Raw genomic sequence first — 16,856 nt, forward strand, 5'->3', positions numbered from 1 at the left:
CCAAGCCCAGGGTGTCTCCTCTGCAGTGTCATTATGATGACAGGTTTATTTGTGCAATTATCTGTTTAACATCTATTTCTTGCACTGAATGGCCAGCTTCATGTGGGAGGGATGTGGGCTCTGTCTTGTTCACAACTGAACACCTAATAAGAGCAGCCCCTTAGTGAGTTCTAATGAACAATAACAGTATCACAAATAATGAATAAGTGAATAATATTATAACGAATAATGAATGAATAATGTCAGGCAACATGCTTGGGAGCTTATTTTTTGCCAGGTGCTGTTCTAAATGCTTCCTGTGGATCACTCAGTCTAATCCTCCCGACAATATAGAAGATAGGCACTGCTGTTATTCCATCACCGTGTCAGCTGCCCAGGATACACAGGTGTGCAGGGGCAGAGTCAAGACCCAAACCCAGGCAACCTCATGCCCAGCCTCAGTTCCCACCTCTCAGGTGATCAACAATAAACAGGATGGACTCACCCACAGAGGTGATATCGGCCAGCTGATCCTCAGCCTCCTCGGGGTTGAGCAGGTCTGTCTTGCTCTTCTTTATGGTGGCTCTCCGCAGAGCTCCAACAATGGAAACATGGCAAGAGAACAAGATGTGACCCTTTTGGCAATAGTCCTCGGGGCCAGGCACTCTGCCAGGGACATTCTAGGTGTCATTGGATTTAACCCTCATGGCAATCCAGTTTGGTGGGAAGTTAACAGTATGCCCATTTTACAGATGTGTAGACTGAAGCTCAGAGAGGTCACAAGACTTTGCTCAAGGGGTAAAGATGAGATTCAAGTCTTGTTCAGTCTAAGTTTGGGATCTTAGACACTATATTCCCCTCTGGGAGCATTGGGACTGGATATACTGTGACTCCCGTGAAGACCGTCCACCCCTTGACTTTAGCATACTTGCTATGCAGGCCAGGACTATGGACACCCTTCCCTCAGTATTCAGTCTCTCCAGGGGAAAATGAGTTGAAGCATCCATTTCCAATAAATTGGCTGCACACCCCCATGGGTAATCTCTTTCCTTCCCCACAAATAGTAAAATCCAGTTTGTAACCTCCAGGGATGGAGTCCAGTTCATTGCATCCTTCTTACTCCTGGTATTTCCAATCAAAACTTGTTCTATCTAGCTGAATTTCCAACACATGAGACAACCATCCTTAATAGTAAGCTGGATTCTTGGTGAATTATTAATACTAATCTTTAAATTTTTAATTTTTTTTAATTTAGAAATTAAATTTAATGGGGTGACACTGATCTGAAAGATTTTTTAAAATTTAGTAAACACAAAGTGTGCCGACCCTAAGCTGGGCACCGTTTTAGGCATTCTATCTGGAAGAATTAATGTGACCCTCATAAACAACCCAGTGAAGTAGGTGTTGTTATGGTCGTGCCCACTTTCAGAGTGGAGGAAAGGAGGCGCAAGGCAGAGGGGGCACGCGGCTAAGGCCGACGGGCAGCCGGAAGACGCAGACCATTGAGGCTCTCAAGTTACTCAAGGAGGAAAATTTCTGTCATTCCCTACATCTTTCTGATCCTGAGCTATCTCATCTTTGTTCTTGGCATCACTTGGACCTTGAACATCCACCCCCCCAGAGTTCCCTTAGGGCCAAGTGACCTATTCCCTCATCCTCTGGGACCCGCCCTAAGCCAGGTTCAGAACAGTTACCATCAAAAGTATGCCTCTGCTCCCCGTCTGTCTCATCTTCGGCGAGGATCACCTCTTCTGAGGAGGAAGTGCACACAGTTAGCCCCTAGTGCAGGGGTCCCCAAACTTTTTACACAGGGGGCCAGTTCACTGTCCCTCAGACCATTGGAGGGCCGGACTATAAAAAAAACTTTGAACAAATCCTTATGCACACTGCACAGATCTTATTTTAAAGTAAAAAAATAAAACGGGAACAAATACAATATTTAAAATAAAGAACAAGTAAATTTAAATCAACAAACTGACCAGTATTTCAATGGGAACTATGCTCCTCTCACTGACCACCAATGAAAGAAGTGCCCCTTCCAGAAGTGCGGCGGGGGCCGGATAAATGGCCTCAGGGGGCCGCATGCGGCCCACGGGCCATAGTTTGGGGACCCCTGCCCTAGTGTCTGGGGGACTCTCCTGGGGATGAGTTCCCTCGGACCAGAAAGGAGAAGGGTCTGTACAACTACATCCTCTCTCCCCTTGCTGACAGTGACAGCCCAATCAGCTGGAAATGTGCTGCTCAGTTATTTCTGCTTCCCAGCTTCCCTTCAGCAGAAATGGTAACAGTCAAATTATCCCCACTTCCCTCAAAATAAAAAACAGCCTTACCACAGTTAATAAGGCTTTGCCTGATCCAGACCCTGTCACCTCCCTGCCTTCTTCCCCTCCCAGTCTCCCCTTCACTTGCCTCCAGTCACAATGACTTCCTTGATACGACTCAGCTTTGCTCTTAGCTCAGGGCCTTTGCACTTGCTGCTTCCACTGCCTGGAATGCCCCTCCTCTACACATCCACGTGCTTCCTTCTTCACTTACTTCAGGTCTCTGCTCAGATGTCACCTCCTCAGAGAGACCCTCTCTGATCATCCTGCCTCTTTTCTGCCTCCTACCCTGCTTTATTTTTCTTCTTTGCATTTGGCAGCATCCAACATTATTATGTCTTTGTTTATTACCTGTCTCTCTCCCTGGACTATAAAAGCCCTGTGGGCAGGGATTGGATCTGTTTTGCTCACTGTAATATCCTTAGTACCCAGAACAGGGCCTGGCACACAGTAGGTGCCTCATAAGTGTTTTCTCAATGAACAAATAAACACGTGCTCCCTGTGTACCAGGCACTGCATTCCTCAGTGACTTAGCTTGGAATTTCCTACTGAATTCCCAAACAGCCCGATGAGGCAGGTACTATTGTTACCTTTGTTTAACAACTGAGGAAACTGAGGGACAGGGAAGTGAGGTGCACTGTGAGGAGGTGGCAGAGCTGGGATAGAAACCAAAACCTGCTTTTAGAGCTTGTAGCCACTATGCAATGTCCTATCCTAGCTTTCTCCCAGAAGTTTTACTATCACTTTGTGGATTCTTGTGGAATACCAATTCAGCCCTTCTCTTCCCATTGTCACCCCTCCTTCCTCTGTATCCAAACTGCACGCACAACTCTCTGTGTGCTCTGTGGCCTCAGATCCAACTCCTGGGCCCCCGGGTGCAAGGGCCTCACCTGCTTTCGAGATCCACTCCATATAACCGTTGAGTTCTCGTTCAATCTGCTGCTGCCGCCTCAGCTTCAGAAAAGCCCGCCGGTTTTCCACCCGCTCCCTCTCTTTGGCAAATTCCCTGCAGAAACACAAAAAAGCCATGGTTGGCTGCTTTAGAAATTTTAGGGAGTCTGTGTGTGTGTGTATTTGGGGGTTCAGAAGTTTCTAGAGGGCAGAGGATTTCAACAAGTGGAATCGGGTCTTCTGGGAGAAAATCAGAATATTCTAGGAGAGGGTACCTCTGCCAGCTTACCATGTTTCCCAGCAACTGCCCCCAGCTAGAGAAAAAAGCTAGACCATGAAGCATGCCAACCACTGCTGGCTGCGTCTCCACTCATTCTTTGTGCTTCTGCTACAGAATATTTTCAGTTTTGTTTTAAGTCAGGCCAATGAGACACGAGCTGATGATGTCTGCAGCGGCCTCACTTCCCGGATAAAGACCCAACCCCTTCTTGTTTCCCTCCTTCCTCTTCCTGTTTGGAACATGGGATGTCCATCTTGAGACCATGAGGCATCCATAAATTAAAAGTCTCTGGTAAGGATGTCAGAGTAGAAATCTAGAAGGAACTGGGGTCCTTGATGGCACCATGGAGCCACCATACCAGTCCCCTGCTTTCTTGTTGGTAAGAAAAATGAAACTCAGTTATGATTAAACAAAAAAAAAAAATCAATCCTGGGATAGGGAACAATATGAATTGTGAACATGCATGTTTGACTACAGGCTATAATTTTGTATTTGGGAAACAGGGGAAGAAGAAACCCAACCTATTGATGTTAAAAATGTAAATTACAGAAAGTAAAGTTCTACAGAATTTTCTTGTGTGGTAGGTTGTGGGTCTGAAAAATTTGGAAAACCTTCTGAATGAGAGGTCTTCACTGGGAAGAGGTAGCTCAATGCCAGAGGGACCAGGTGGTCAGTCAAGTCTGGGCTGATTTCAGCCCCCGTGAGTCCCTTCTACAGGGTCCCCCAGCAGTGCACACCCCCGTCATTGGCTTGTTAATACCTGTCTGGCTAAGCCAAGGCAAGGGAAGAAGCTCATTCTGGGAAGAAGACGACAAGGGAGAGTGAGATGGGGAGAAGCAAAGACTTACCCTGACAGCACACCCAGCACGAGGTTCAGCATAAAAAAGGAGCCGATGATGATGAGGGGGATAAAGTACAACCAGTTCCAAGTGTTCCCTGAGGCATCGTTGCTCTGCAGGAGATAAGGAGGGAATGCCCATGAACACGGTGGGACTCAGATCTGACTGGACAGGTTGGGGGGACTTCTGGTTCTCTTGGGGCTCTGGCAGTGCAGAGAGGTAAATGGAGCACAAGACTGACTAGTGTGGGGGGACCCAGAGGTACCACTGGAAGGACAAAACCCTTCTTAACTGTGTGGTCCTTATAGGACCTGGAAGCCAGGAGAATCCAGGAGGGAAAAAACAAAGCCCATCACAATGGAGAAATGAACTCCCGGTTCCTTCCTTTTTCCCTGACACAGTCACTCTTCCCTGAGAGGATGTGTATGATGACAGGGGCTGAGAGCTAGTCTAAATCACCAAGCCAGATGGCAGAGCCATGAGCCTTTCCTCAGTGTTTCCCTCCTCAATTTTCTGCTTTTTTAATGTTCTCCACAAAAAATTCCTGGAAGCATCCAGCTCAGTTTTCAAGGGGGGAGAAGTCCACAAATAGAACATTCTTCTCTGTTATGGATAAGAGAACTCTGTGGCAAGAAGGAAGGAAGAGGAAAGGAAGAAAATCAAGGGGGGAGAGAGAGACTCAGCACTCAGAGTACTTACTGTGTGCTAGGGAACCTTCTAAGCACATTATATTAGTTCATTTAATCATTTAATCCTCAAGATACCTCTATGTTATCATCACGCTCATTTTACAACTGAGGAAACTCAGGCCCAGAAACAAAATGGCTAGTCTAAGGTCACAGAGCTAGACAGTTGAACCAGGCGGCCAGGCTCCAGAGCTTGTGGACTTAACCTCTGCGCTGGGGAAGCCTTAGCTTCAGCAGCCATTGGACAGAGAGCCTTCTGGTGGGTAACTAGCTCTGTGGTATCTGCAGAACGTGGGGCTTTCACTGATGGCTTTATTTTTTGTTTGCTTGTTTATTTATTTACTTTATTAAGTGAGAAGTGGGGAGGCAGAGAGATAGACTCCCACATGTGCCCCAACAGGGATCCACCTGGCATGGGGCAATGCTCTGCTCATCTGGGGTTGTTGTTCCATTGCTTGGCAACCAAGCTATTTTAGCACCTGAGGCTGAGGCTATGGAGCCATCCTCAGCACCTGGGGCCAACTTGCTCCAACTGAGCCATGGCTGAGGGAAGAGAAGAGACAGAGAGAGAAAAGGGAGAAGAGAGAAGAGAGGGGTGGAGAAGCAGATGGTCATTTCTCCTGTGTGCCCTGATTGGGAATCAAACCTGGGACATCCACACTCTGGGCTGATGCTCTGCCACTGAGCCAACTGGCCAGGGCCAACAATGGCTTTAAAAGCTCACCTTTGAGCCTGAACAGGTGGTGGTGCAGTGGATAGAGTGTTGGACTGGGATGCGGAGAACCCAGGTTCAAAACCCTGAGGTGGCCAACTTGAGCTTGGGCTCATCCGGCTTGAGCTTGGGCTCACCAGCTTGAGCACAGGGCTGCTGGCTTGAGCGTGGGATCATAGACATGAACCCATGGTCGCTGGCTTGAGCCTAAAGCTCGTTGGCTTGAAGGTCAAAGTCGCTGGCTTGAGCAAGGGGCCACTGGCTCTGCTGCAGCACCACCAACCCCTCCCCCCCTCATCAAGGCACATATGAGAGAGCAATCAATGAACAACTAAGGAGACTAAGGAGCCACAATGAAGAATTGATGTTTCTCATCTCTTTCCTTCCTGTCTGTCCCTATTTGTCCCTCTATCTCTGTCACACACACACAGAAAAAGCTCACCTTTGAAAGAAAATCCAATGCTGCTGTTGCCCAGCAGAAAGGCTAACATGAGAAAGACAAGTGGTTCACATCCCTGGCTGCAAATAATTAACAGCTGGAGAACTTGCCAGTAATTTGGATGACCAGGCCCAGCCCAGAGAATCTGATAACTGGTCTCTGGTGGATTCCAAACAGCTGTACTTTAAAAAATCAACTTTATTGAGGTATAATTTACATACAGTAAAAGGCACCCATTTTAAGTATATATTTCAGTGCATTGTGACAAATGTTTACAACACGTAGCCAGCCACATTTCCATCACCCCAAAGCATCCCACACGCCCCTCTGCAGTCAATTTCCACCTCCACCTCCAGATCTAGACACCGACTAATCTGCTTTCTGTCTGTATAGATTAGTTTTCCTTCTGCTAGAGTCTCATATGAATGGAATCATACTGTACATATCCTAGTGCTGGCTTCTTTCACTCAGCAGAATGCTTTCTAAATTCATTCAAATAACCTGTTACATTGCAGTGAATGAATATGCCGCCACTTGTTTATCCATTCTCCTCATGATGGGCATTGGTGGTTTCCAGTTTGGGGCTATCATCTCTCTCTCTCTCTCTCTCTAATCTTAAGTATTCTGATGTGCTGCTAGGGTTGAGAGTTGGGAACCACTGATACATTGGGAAGAACTTTCAATGGGGAGAAAATGACTGTTCTCTCTCTTTTTTGGAGTAAATGTCTTTCTGCAGACGTGTCAATAGGTGCTTTCTATGTGGAATCCTATGTTAAAGAGCTGCTGTGTAAAGGAAGGAAGCTTACAGAAGGGCCAACATTTCTGTAGGGTGCCCAGATCCTCCCCAATCTGTCTTGTGTTCAACTTAGGAGACTGTTGGATTGGGGAGACTGTGCGTATGCAGATCTGCACCTGTGTGTATCTCGTCTGGCAGCTGCCTGGTCAGCTCAACAGTACGACATTCCCCTATAACTAACTAGATGCATATTAAATTTCCATATATTAAAAGAGAGAGAGAGAGAGAGAGAAAGACTGAAATTGCCACATTGTTACTGAATCATCTGGAAAACTTCAGGTTCGTGTACCTGATGTACTAGGACGCCAGAACATAGACACACTGGTGCTTGGCGACAGAGGGAGGCTTTTCCCTTTAGCCGAAGCAAGAGCACAAGAGAGCAAGATCTCTCAAATTCATCCCCCTCAAAACAAAAGTAGGCAGTTTTTATGCATCAAGGGAGGACTGGAAGGGGATTTTAAGGGACCTGAGAGAGGTCTGTGTGTCTTTAGTCATAAATAAAGCTTTTCTGTATCCAACTCCTGGGCATCAGCAGCTGGTTGCAACTTTCTTTCTTTTTTTTGGTGGGGGGAGAGAGAACAGGAAGAAGAGAGATGATACGCATCAATTTGTAGTTGCATCACTTTAGTTGTTCACTGATTGTGTCTTATATGTGCCCTGATGAGGGAGGTGCTCAAGCCAAGCCAGTGACCCCTTGCTCAAGCCAGTGACCATGGGATCATGTTGATCCCACGCTCAAGCTGGAGAGCCTGCACTCAAGCCAGCGACCTCTGGCCAGGTAAGGTTGTAACTTTCTTAAAGGCATTTACTCTTTCTGTAAAACAAACTTATAAATTCTCCTTATGGCTCTGGAGTTATCTCCTGCTTGACAAGACAGTACCTCAGCAACACAAAATTATATTGTGAGAACACAATATAGTTGTGTGGGGTGCTGGATTGAAGACCTCAAGTTATGCAAAGTACATCATAGTCATGCGCCAGTGACGTTATCTTCAATGCAGAAGCTAGACATTTTGTGACTATAGCCATTTCTTAAACTGTCATTATTGTTTTTTGCTTAACTAGCTATATTTTTCTATTTTCTCAGGCAAAGCATAACTTTAAACATTTTTCCTAGAACTTGCTTTACAGGGAGTCCTTCAGAATACGACTAACATGCTTTCTTAATCTTTGACTATAAGTTAGGTGACAACCGAAGCAACTGAAACATTCAGTTGAAGCCTATACCTATATTTTAATTGTGGGATATAAAACTGAGACTCGTGGCCACAGATAGAAGTGAAGTGGTTACCAGAGTGGGGGAGGGGAGTAAAGAGGGCCAAAGATACAGTGACGGACAATGATTTGATTTTAGGTCATGGGCACACAATACAATGAACATGCTACGGAGATGTATATCTGAAACCTATGTGTTCCTATGGACCAATATCACCCCATTAAATTTAATTTCTAAATAAATTTCAAAAAGAAGGATTTAAATATTTAATTCCAGCTGCCAAAAATAGTAGGGGTATTAAAATCATAAGGGGCTTGACTACAAATCTCTTTTCTTTGTAAATCTCTCAATCTTGTGGGATAGAAGTATTCATTGGTGCCTGACCTGTGGTGGCGCAGTGGATAAAGCGTTGACCTGGAAATGCTGAGGTCGCCGGTTTGAAACCCTGGGCTTGCCTGGTCAAGGCACATATGGGAGTTGATGCTTCCAGCTCCTCCCCCCTTCTCTCTCTCTATCTCTCTCTCCTCTCTGCCTCTCCTCTCTAAAATGAATAAATAAAATTAAAAAAAAAAAGAATCACACACACAGAAGTATTCATTGGTTTGCTATGTGGTACAGTTACATTCTTCTAACTTTGGAAACATGGGCGATGACCTCTCTAGTTATTTCCTGTTGAAAGAGGGTGAAGTTTAGGGGGAGAGAGATGGTCCTTCCTGTTTTATGTAGGAAAAGAGGTGTTATCAAGTTTCCTGGAAGACATCATAATTTCTGTTTTCTTGTCATCTTTGCAAACAGTTGTTTGGGGGAAACAAGGTTGCTCAGGCCCAGTCTAAGTGTTATTTTGCCCTCTTTTAAACATTCCAAGGTTTGGGGACAAGGTGTGCCAGGAAGCTCCTCTGGCCTGGTGGCTCTGGCTTCATTTTAAAGCGGCTCCATTTATATTATTGTTTACATTTCCCTCCTTTTGGTTAAGATCTTTTCTGGAAAGCACTGCTGATCAACCATGAGAGCAGTACTGATCAGTACTCGAAAACACCTTTGGTCCTCTGCTGGTAGCTGAGTCTGGGGAGGACCTGAAACCCTCACCTGCTGCCGATGGTGGGGACCCTGGGGTATGTGTTTGTGGTGGCTGCTAGCAGAGAACCACAGACTGGGCGGCTTAAAACAATAGGACTTTATTGCCTCACAGTCCTGGAGGCCAGAAGTCCACGCTCACGGTGTTGGCAGGGTTGGTTCCCTCTGGGGTCTGTGAGAATCTGCCAGGTCTCTCCCCTGGCACCTGGGTTTGCTGACAGTCTCTGGTGTCCTTTGGCTTGTAGAGCATCACCCTGATAACCACCCTCATTTTCACAAGATGTTCTCCCCATGTGCATGTCTGTGCCCAAATTTTCCCTTTTTACAAGGACACCAGGACACCAGTCTTACTGGGTTAGAGCCCACTTCAACGACCTTATCTTCTTTTTTAAATTAAAAATAATTTTACCCCCCCCCCCTTTTTTAAGAGCAAGAGAGAGAAACATCAATTTGTTATTCCTTATTTATGCATGCATTGGTTGATTCTTATATGTACCTGACCGGGAACCGAACTCATAACCTTGTTAGGTCAGGACAATGCACTAACCAACTGAGCTATCCATCCAGGGCAACTTTACTTAATGTAACTAGTTACTTCTGCAATGATTCCATTTCTAAATAAGTTCATATTTTGTGCATTGTGGGTTAGCGCTTCAACATAAGAATTTCTTTTGGGGGGGAGGGGAAATAAAATTCAACCCATAATTCATGGTACAATCATTTTGAAAAATAGGTTGGGGCCCTAGCCGGCTGGCTCAGTGGTAGAGTGTCGGCCTTGCGTGCAGAAGTTCCGGGTTCGATTCCCGGCCAGGGCACACAGGAGAAGCATCCATCTGCTTCTTCACCCCTCCCCCTCTCCTTCCTCTCTGTCTCTCTCTTCCCCTCCCGCAGCCGAGGCTCCATTGGAGCAAAGTTGGCCTGGGTGCTGGGGATGGTTCTATGGCCTCTGCCTCAGGCACTAGAATGGCTCTGGTTGCAGCTGAGAGACGCCCCAGATGGGCAGAGAATCGCCCGCTGGTAGGCATGCCGGGTGGACCCCGGTCGGGCGCATGCGGGAGTCTGTCTGACTACCTCCCTGTTTCCAACTTCAGAAAAATACACACAAAAAAATAGGTTGGGAATTTTTACTAAAGTTAACCATAAACCTTCACCACCACCTAGAAATTCCACTCCTGGGAATGTGAACTGGCACACACCAAAGGTACATGTAAGAATGTTCACAGAGTGATCTTCAGGATCGCCCTGAACTGGGAATAATCCAAATACTTATCAACAGGAGAGTGGATAAATACATAGATTATAGTGCGGTGAATCTCTGCCATCCATCTCATGAACCTTACAGAGTTGTCAAGCACAGAAAGCCGGACAGAAGAGTGTATAGTAAAGAGTGTAAGATTCCATTTACGCAAAATATAAAAACAGGCAAACTAGATGACGACACTGGAGGTCCAGACGAACCACCCTTTGGGGAGGGTAGCAGCTGAGGTGGGGCAGGAACGAGAGTTCTGAGTCTGAGAAGTTGCTGTTTCCTAACCTGGGTGCTTTGTCAGAGTGGTGTGCTAAGTTTGTAAAAATCCATTGAGCTCCTCACTTGTGATCTGTGGGGTTTTCTGTGTATCTTACTTCAATAAAATGTTTAAAATTTTTTTTCCCCATTTCTTTGAGAGAGAGAGAGAGAGCAGGAGAGAGAAGCAGCAACTCATTGTTCCACTTAGTTGTTCCATTTAGTTGTGCCTCACTGATTGCTTCTTGTATGTGCCTCAATTGGGGACTGAACCTGTGACCTCTGGTGCACCGGCTCGATCCTTTTACTGACTGAACCACCTGGCCAGAACCAAAAAATTTTTCTAAAAGAAAGTCAACTTTATCTTAAAAAGTTGACTTTTTAAGATATTCTGACATATGCTACAACATGGATGAAACCTGAGGACATTAAGTGACATAAACCAGTCACAAAAGGACAAATAGTATACACATCCACTTATATAAGGTACCCAGAAGTCAAACTCATAGACAGAGAGTAGACAGTGGGTGCCAGGGGCTGGGGAGGCGGATGGCGAGCCAGTGTTTAATGGGGACAGAATTTCAGTTTGGGAAGAGGAACACATTCTGGAGATGGGTGGTGTTGATGGTTGCCCAATTATGTGAATGCAGTTAGTGACAGTGAAATCAGCATCTAAAACTGGTTAAGATGGTGAATTTTATGTTATGTGTATTTTCCAACAATAAAAAAATGAAAACAAAGCAAACAAAAAGTCATCATTACAGACACGGATGGGTTCTGGGGACAATGGATGTGGCGGCCTCCAGCACATGCCCTTGTTCTAACAAGCCCCAAAGTTCTGATGCTCTGCTCTGGAAGAAAGAATTTAGTCAGAAGACTGAGGCTAGACAGAAGGTAGGACAGAAGCCTGCCCTGGCCAATAGAAGAAAATGAACGGGCCATCGGGAGAAGCAGGCTTGGGATGGGAACAGTGTGGCAGGTTGGGGACAGCAGTAGGACTGAGCAGGCGGTTGAGGCCCTCTGGGCAGAGACAGCTCCCATCTCAGACTCTGCCCGTGTCCCAGCTGCCCCGTAGGCTTGGGGCTCTCTGATCCCCAGGGACATGCTGCTCAGCGTAACAGACACCCACAGTGTCAGCTACTCAGCCTACCTGAGCTCACTTAATCCCTTCATGAGCCCCAAAAAGATGGTGTATAATCCTTCCCATCTTCTGGGTGGGGAAACTGAGGCACAGAGAAGTCAAGTCTCATGTCCACGGTTACCAGTGTGGGTTTCACTGTGTCACTCCAAAAGATGCACTGAAGTCCTAATGCCCAGGACCTATAAGTGTGACCTTACTTGGAACTGTGGTCTTTACAGCGGCCACCAATTTAAGTAAGATGAGGTCATGAGGGTGAGTCCTTTAAAAAAAAAAAAAAAGGCACGTGAACCCAGAGAGACACAGAAAACAGGATAGCCATGTGACAATGAAAGAAGGTATTAGAGAGACACAGCAGCAAGCCAAAGAATGACAAGGGTTGACAGCCACTACCAGAAGCCAGTAAGAGGCAAAGATGGATTCTAACCAGAGTCTCCAAGGGAGCATGGCCCTGGTGACACCTGGATTTTAGACTCCTGGTTGCTAGACTGTGATAGAATACATTTCTATTGTTTTAAAGTCACCCAGTTGTGGTTCGACTCCCAGTCAGGGCACATATTGTTCATGTCTCTCTATCTTTCTCTTCGTACCTCTCTCAAATAAACAAACAAACAAACAAACAAATAAAGGCACCCAGCCGTGGTCTTTGTTATGGCAGCCACAGAAAATGAATAGACACCAAGCTACTAAATGGCACAGGTGCCTCCCACACCATTTACCTCCTTGCCCTCATCTCCTTTCATTCCCCTTTTCCCACCACTCTGCTCCAACCACATGGCCTCTTTGCAGCTCCTCAAATGCACTGAGCACAGTCTCACCTCAGGGCCTTTGTACATGCTATTCGCTCAATCTGAAATGTCCTTCCCTCAGATTCCTACATGGCTCCTTCCTCACCTCCTTCAGGTCTCTGTTCAAACGTCACCTGAAGGAGGCCTTCCCTGATGGCATGTTACACCTGCACCCTTCATTTCTAATTCCATTTCCTGCTCTATTCTTCCTGTTAGCATTTCTTTACTATACTTATTTTACCTGCATGCTACCTGTCTCCCCAGCGGGAATGTCAGTTCCACAAGGAGCAGGGACATTGTTCTTTTTGTTCCCTGCTGTATTCCCTAAGATAATGCCAGGCAAGCAGGAGTACTCGATAAATGTCTGTTGAATGACTGAATGAGAAGTGGGTCTAAGCTCCCCACACAGCCCGAATTCTCAATCCCAAAATGTGCTCTGTTTTTCTTTCCTGGGGGCTAGGGTTTTCTGCAGCCTGATTTTGGAGACATTTGTTCTCTTTCAAATCTAGCCCAAATTATTCACTTCCATACTCTTGGGCCCAACAACTGATGGAGAAGAAGTTGGCAGAGGGTTGGGTACCATTTTTTTAAGTAGGAGGTGGGCTTTCCCTGGGGTTCACTAAGGAGCAAAATAGGAAATATATATCCAAAATGAAAAGACTGGAGTTGCCACAGCTGTTCTGTAACAGCACAGAATGTGGGGGACATAGCCTCCCATCCCATGCCTCATCTACTTGGGCAGTTCAAGGTGGGGTGTAGACGAGTCTGGGTGCAGGGAGGAGAAAGAGGCTGGAAAGCTTGCTCACTTGTCAAAATCATTAATAATACTGGGAAGGATGTGCTCTTTTTATTTATTTATTCATTTTTAGAGAGGACAGAGAGAGGGAGAGAGAGAGACAGAGAGACAGAGAGAGAAGGGGGTGAGCTGGAAGCATCAACTCCCATATGTGCCTTGACCAGGCAAGCCCAGGGTTTCGAACCGGCAACCTCAGCATTTCCAGGTCGACGATTTATCCACTGCGCCACCACAGGTCAGGCCAGGATGTGCTCTTAAGATCATCTTATTTTTCTTCCAAAAGCTTAAAAAAGTTCCACTGCCTGGAACACTATTCCCCCCATTAGTGTTGTCACTATATATTTCTGGTGATGTGGCTGGATGGCCCTTCCTGGTCTCCTGTGGTTGGCTGAGGGCCACATGATAAGTGCTTACCAATGAGGAGTGCGTGGAAATACCTGTGCCACTTTTGGACCAGAACATTGAACTGTCAGTGTGAAAACCTTCAGGGCTGTTTCCTTTTAGGGCAGAAAGTGGCAAAGTTTTATGTGGTGGCTGCTCCATTAGCTAGGTTCCAAGTGACTAAGTTCAGCAGAGCCGCCTTCTCTTCCATTGCCAACCAATGCTGGAGACAGTGTGAGCAAGAAAACACATTCGTTATTAAAATGAAAGAATCTGGGGGATGTTTGTTACTTCAGCATAATGTAGCTTTCCTGACTGATACACCCTGATATCTCCTAAGTTTGCTCCTTCATCTCCTTCAGGTATTTCTCAAATGTCACTTTCTCAGTGATCCTTATATGGATCTCATAAGGCAGGTGGGGAAAAAGAACAGCTCCTGTATGTCTGATGGAGAAATCAATACCCAAAAAGGTAAAGCTCAAGATTACAATGAGCTAGTTCTTTCTGCTCCTTGAGCCTATGCCTGGAGCCCAATTTCCCCTAGATCTAGGCTTGGTTGATTCCTCCTCTTTGATCAGCTTTAAGCTCCACTGAGCCCTCTCTCAGAGAAACCTTCCCAGACCTCCCAACCGAAAGGTTTCCCCTCCTGTCAGCACAACCAGGCATCTCATTCTCTTTCCAGCATATGTCACACTTTAAATTGTTCATCAATTTATTTGTTTACCGCTTCTTTGCTCCCTAAAATTTCAGCTCCTCAGTGCCCAGAACAACACTTGGCACACAGCAGGTGCTAAGTGTTGGTTGCATAGTTAATGCATAAAATCCTGAGGTCTCTGAGGGTGGATTGCTTAAGTAATACTAATGACAGTGAAACATACTTAGCTCATGTTCCAATGATCAGGCTGCTTTCCTGGGAATGGAGAGGCAGGTGGAAAACCCACAGTCACATTTGTAGAACCCTTTTGAGCTGACAAAACACACCCTGATTCCCATAACTACCACACCTAGTGGAGGGGGAAACTGAGGCTGAGAGAGGCAGTACAATTTGCCTGGCTCACAAAGGGTGTGGATGGCATGGCTGGGGCTAGACTCGTTATTTCGGCCTGATGATTCCCCTTTCACCCCTTGGCTGCAATTACATAGTACTTTATGTTAATAATGACTGGCCCGTGAGGGCCTCAAAGGAGAGGGGAGGTACTAATTCATTCAGCACTGCTGGTGCCTAGTGTGGCACCTGGTGCTTAGCAAGCACTCGATAAATATTCGTCAAACCAATTAATGGCTGAGTCCCAGTAAAGTCCTTAAGTGCCTTCTGTTTTATGGTTTATTTTTCTCTGAATTTTTTAGCACAGTTCATTCATAAAAAATATCGAGAATGTAAAAAAAATACTCAGTTCAGGAGAACACTCAATTCCACAGCACATCAGATAAAAATGGGGTGGATCTGACTATGAAAGAGATAAAGGCCCACAGTGGCCACGAGGAAGGCTGCATGGCCCAGTTTATACCTGTACAGATCATGAAATGCCTGTTAAATATTTTTAAGTCCTTCTTTCTCTGTTCTCAAAATTGTCCTGGTTTGAACGATATATTAGAGTGTCTCTCTGCCTATGAGATGTCTGTCATCTCCTCTGGCCCCAGCTCCCTCCAGTCCTCACTCATTCCCTTCCAGCCACATGGGCTGTCTTGTTGCTTCTCAGAAACACAGCTTGCTCTTGCCTCAGGGCCTTTGCACTGGCTGTTCTGTTGACCTGCGTCTCTCTACCTTTACATATGTGCATAGCTTCCCCTCACCTCCTTCAGGTCTTATTAGAACTGCAACCTCTCATCTTGATGATCCACAATTCTTCTTCTGTTCTATTTTTCTCATGTACTTTAATAATTTTCTAATACAGGAGTTGGCAAACAATAGCCACCTGTTTCTGTAAATTTAGCTTTTACTGTTCATTCATTATGTATTTTCTCTGTGGCTCACATTATCTATGACAAAAGGTCATTTGCATGGCTCCCAAAGTCTGAAATATTGAAGATATTATTTGTCCTTTATATATATATAAATAAAAATTATAATACATATATAAAAATAGGCATATTTTTTTCCTTTTCTTTTCTTTTCTTTACAGAGACAGAGAAAGAGTCAGAGAGAGAGATAGATAGGGACAGATAGACAGGAATGGAGAGAGATGAGAAGCATCAATCATCAGTTTTTCGTTGCAACACCTTAGTTGTTCACTGATTGCTTTCTCATATGTGCCCTGACCGTGGGCCTTCAGCAGACCGAGTAACCCCTTGCTCAAGCCAGCGACCTTGGGTCCAAGCTGGTGAGCTTTGCTCAAACCAGATGAGCCCACGCTCAAGCTGGAGACCTCGAGGTCTTGAACCTGGGTCCTCCGCATCCCAGTCCAACAGTCTATCCACTGCGCCACCGCCTGGTCAGGCTCTTTTATTTTTTCTTTTTTGAGAGAGAGAGAGAGAGACTCAGACAGGAAGGGAGAGAGATGATAAGCATCAACTAATAGTTGAGGCACCTTTAGTTGTTCATTGATTGCTTCTCATATATGCCTTGACTGGGAGGCTCCAACAGAGCTAGTGACCCCTTGCTCAAGCCAGCAACCATGGAGTCATGTCTATGATCCCATGCTCAAGTTGGCAACCCTATGCTCAAGCTGGCAACCTCAGGGTTTTGAACCTGAATCCTCAGTGTCCCAGGCTGATGCTCTATCCACTGCACCACTGCCTGGTCAGGAAAAAATATGCATCTCTTAATTATCTTGTTGATCACCTGCTTTCCTCACTAATACGTCAACTTGCTCCCAAATAAGAAATTTGGACTCCTCTGTTCACTGCCTTCAACAAAGATTTGTTGAATGAATGTATGATATATATTTCCCCTCAAATCTGATGCTTTGATATTGGCCAAAATGAACATCTATGAATGAAAGGACTTAGGGCAAAGGTCAGCTTCAACCATTAGTGACCATTTGTGTTTATAATCACCAACTAAACACTGTTTTGT

General features: G+C 45.6%; 1 protein-coding gene and 1 non-coding gene across 2 annotated transcripts in view; one reads left to right on the forward strand and one right to left on the reverse strand.

The window, feature by feature from the left end:
• CACNA1A (calcium voltage-gated channel subunit alpha1 A) overlaps positions 1 to 16,856 on the reverse strand; it is a 356,581-nt gene that overhangs the window by 101,224 nt on the left and 238,501 nt on the right. The window contains exons 9-12 of the mRNA XM_066272007.1: positions 4,320 to 4,423; positions 3,191 to 3,306; positions 1,674 to 1,730; positions 485 to 574 (exon numbers count right to left, since the gene is read on the reverse strand). Coding sequence (XP_066128104.1) covers positions 485 to 574; positions 1,674 to 1,730; positions 3,191 to 3,306; positions 4,320 to 4,423 — 367 coding nt within the window. The remainder of the gene's footprint in view (positions 1 to 484; positions 575 to 1,673; positions 1,731 to 3,190; positions 3,307 to 4,319; positions 4,424 to 16,856) is intronic.
• On the forward strand, positions 9,973 to 10,048 carry TRNAA-UGC (transfer RNA alanine (anticodon UGC)). Its single transcript has one exon. It is a non-coding gene; the product is annotated as a tRNA-Ala (tRNA).

This window comes from Saccopteryx bilineata, chromosome 1 (assembly GCF_036850765.1).
Source record: "Saccopteryx bilineata isolate mSacBil1 chromosome 1, mSacBil1_pri_phased_curated, whole genome shotgun sequence".
Taxonomy (NCBI): Eukaryota; Metazoa; Chordata; class Mammalia; order Chiroptera; family Emballonuridae; genus Saccopteryx; species Saccopteryx bilineata.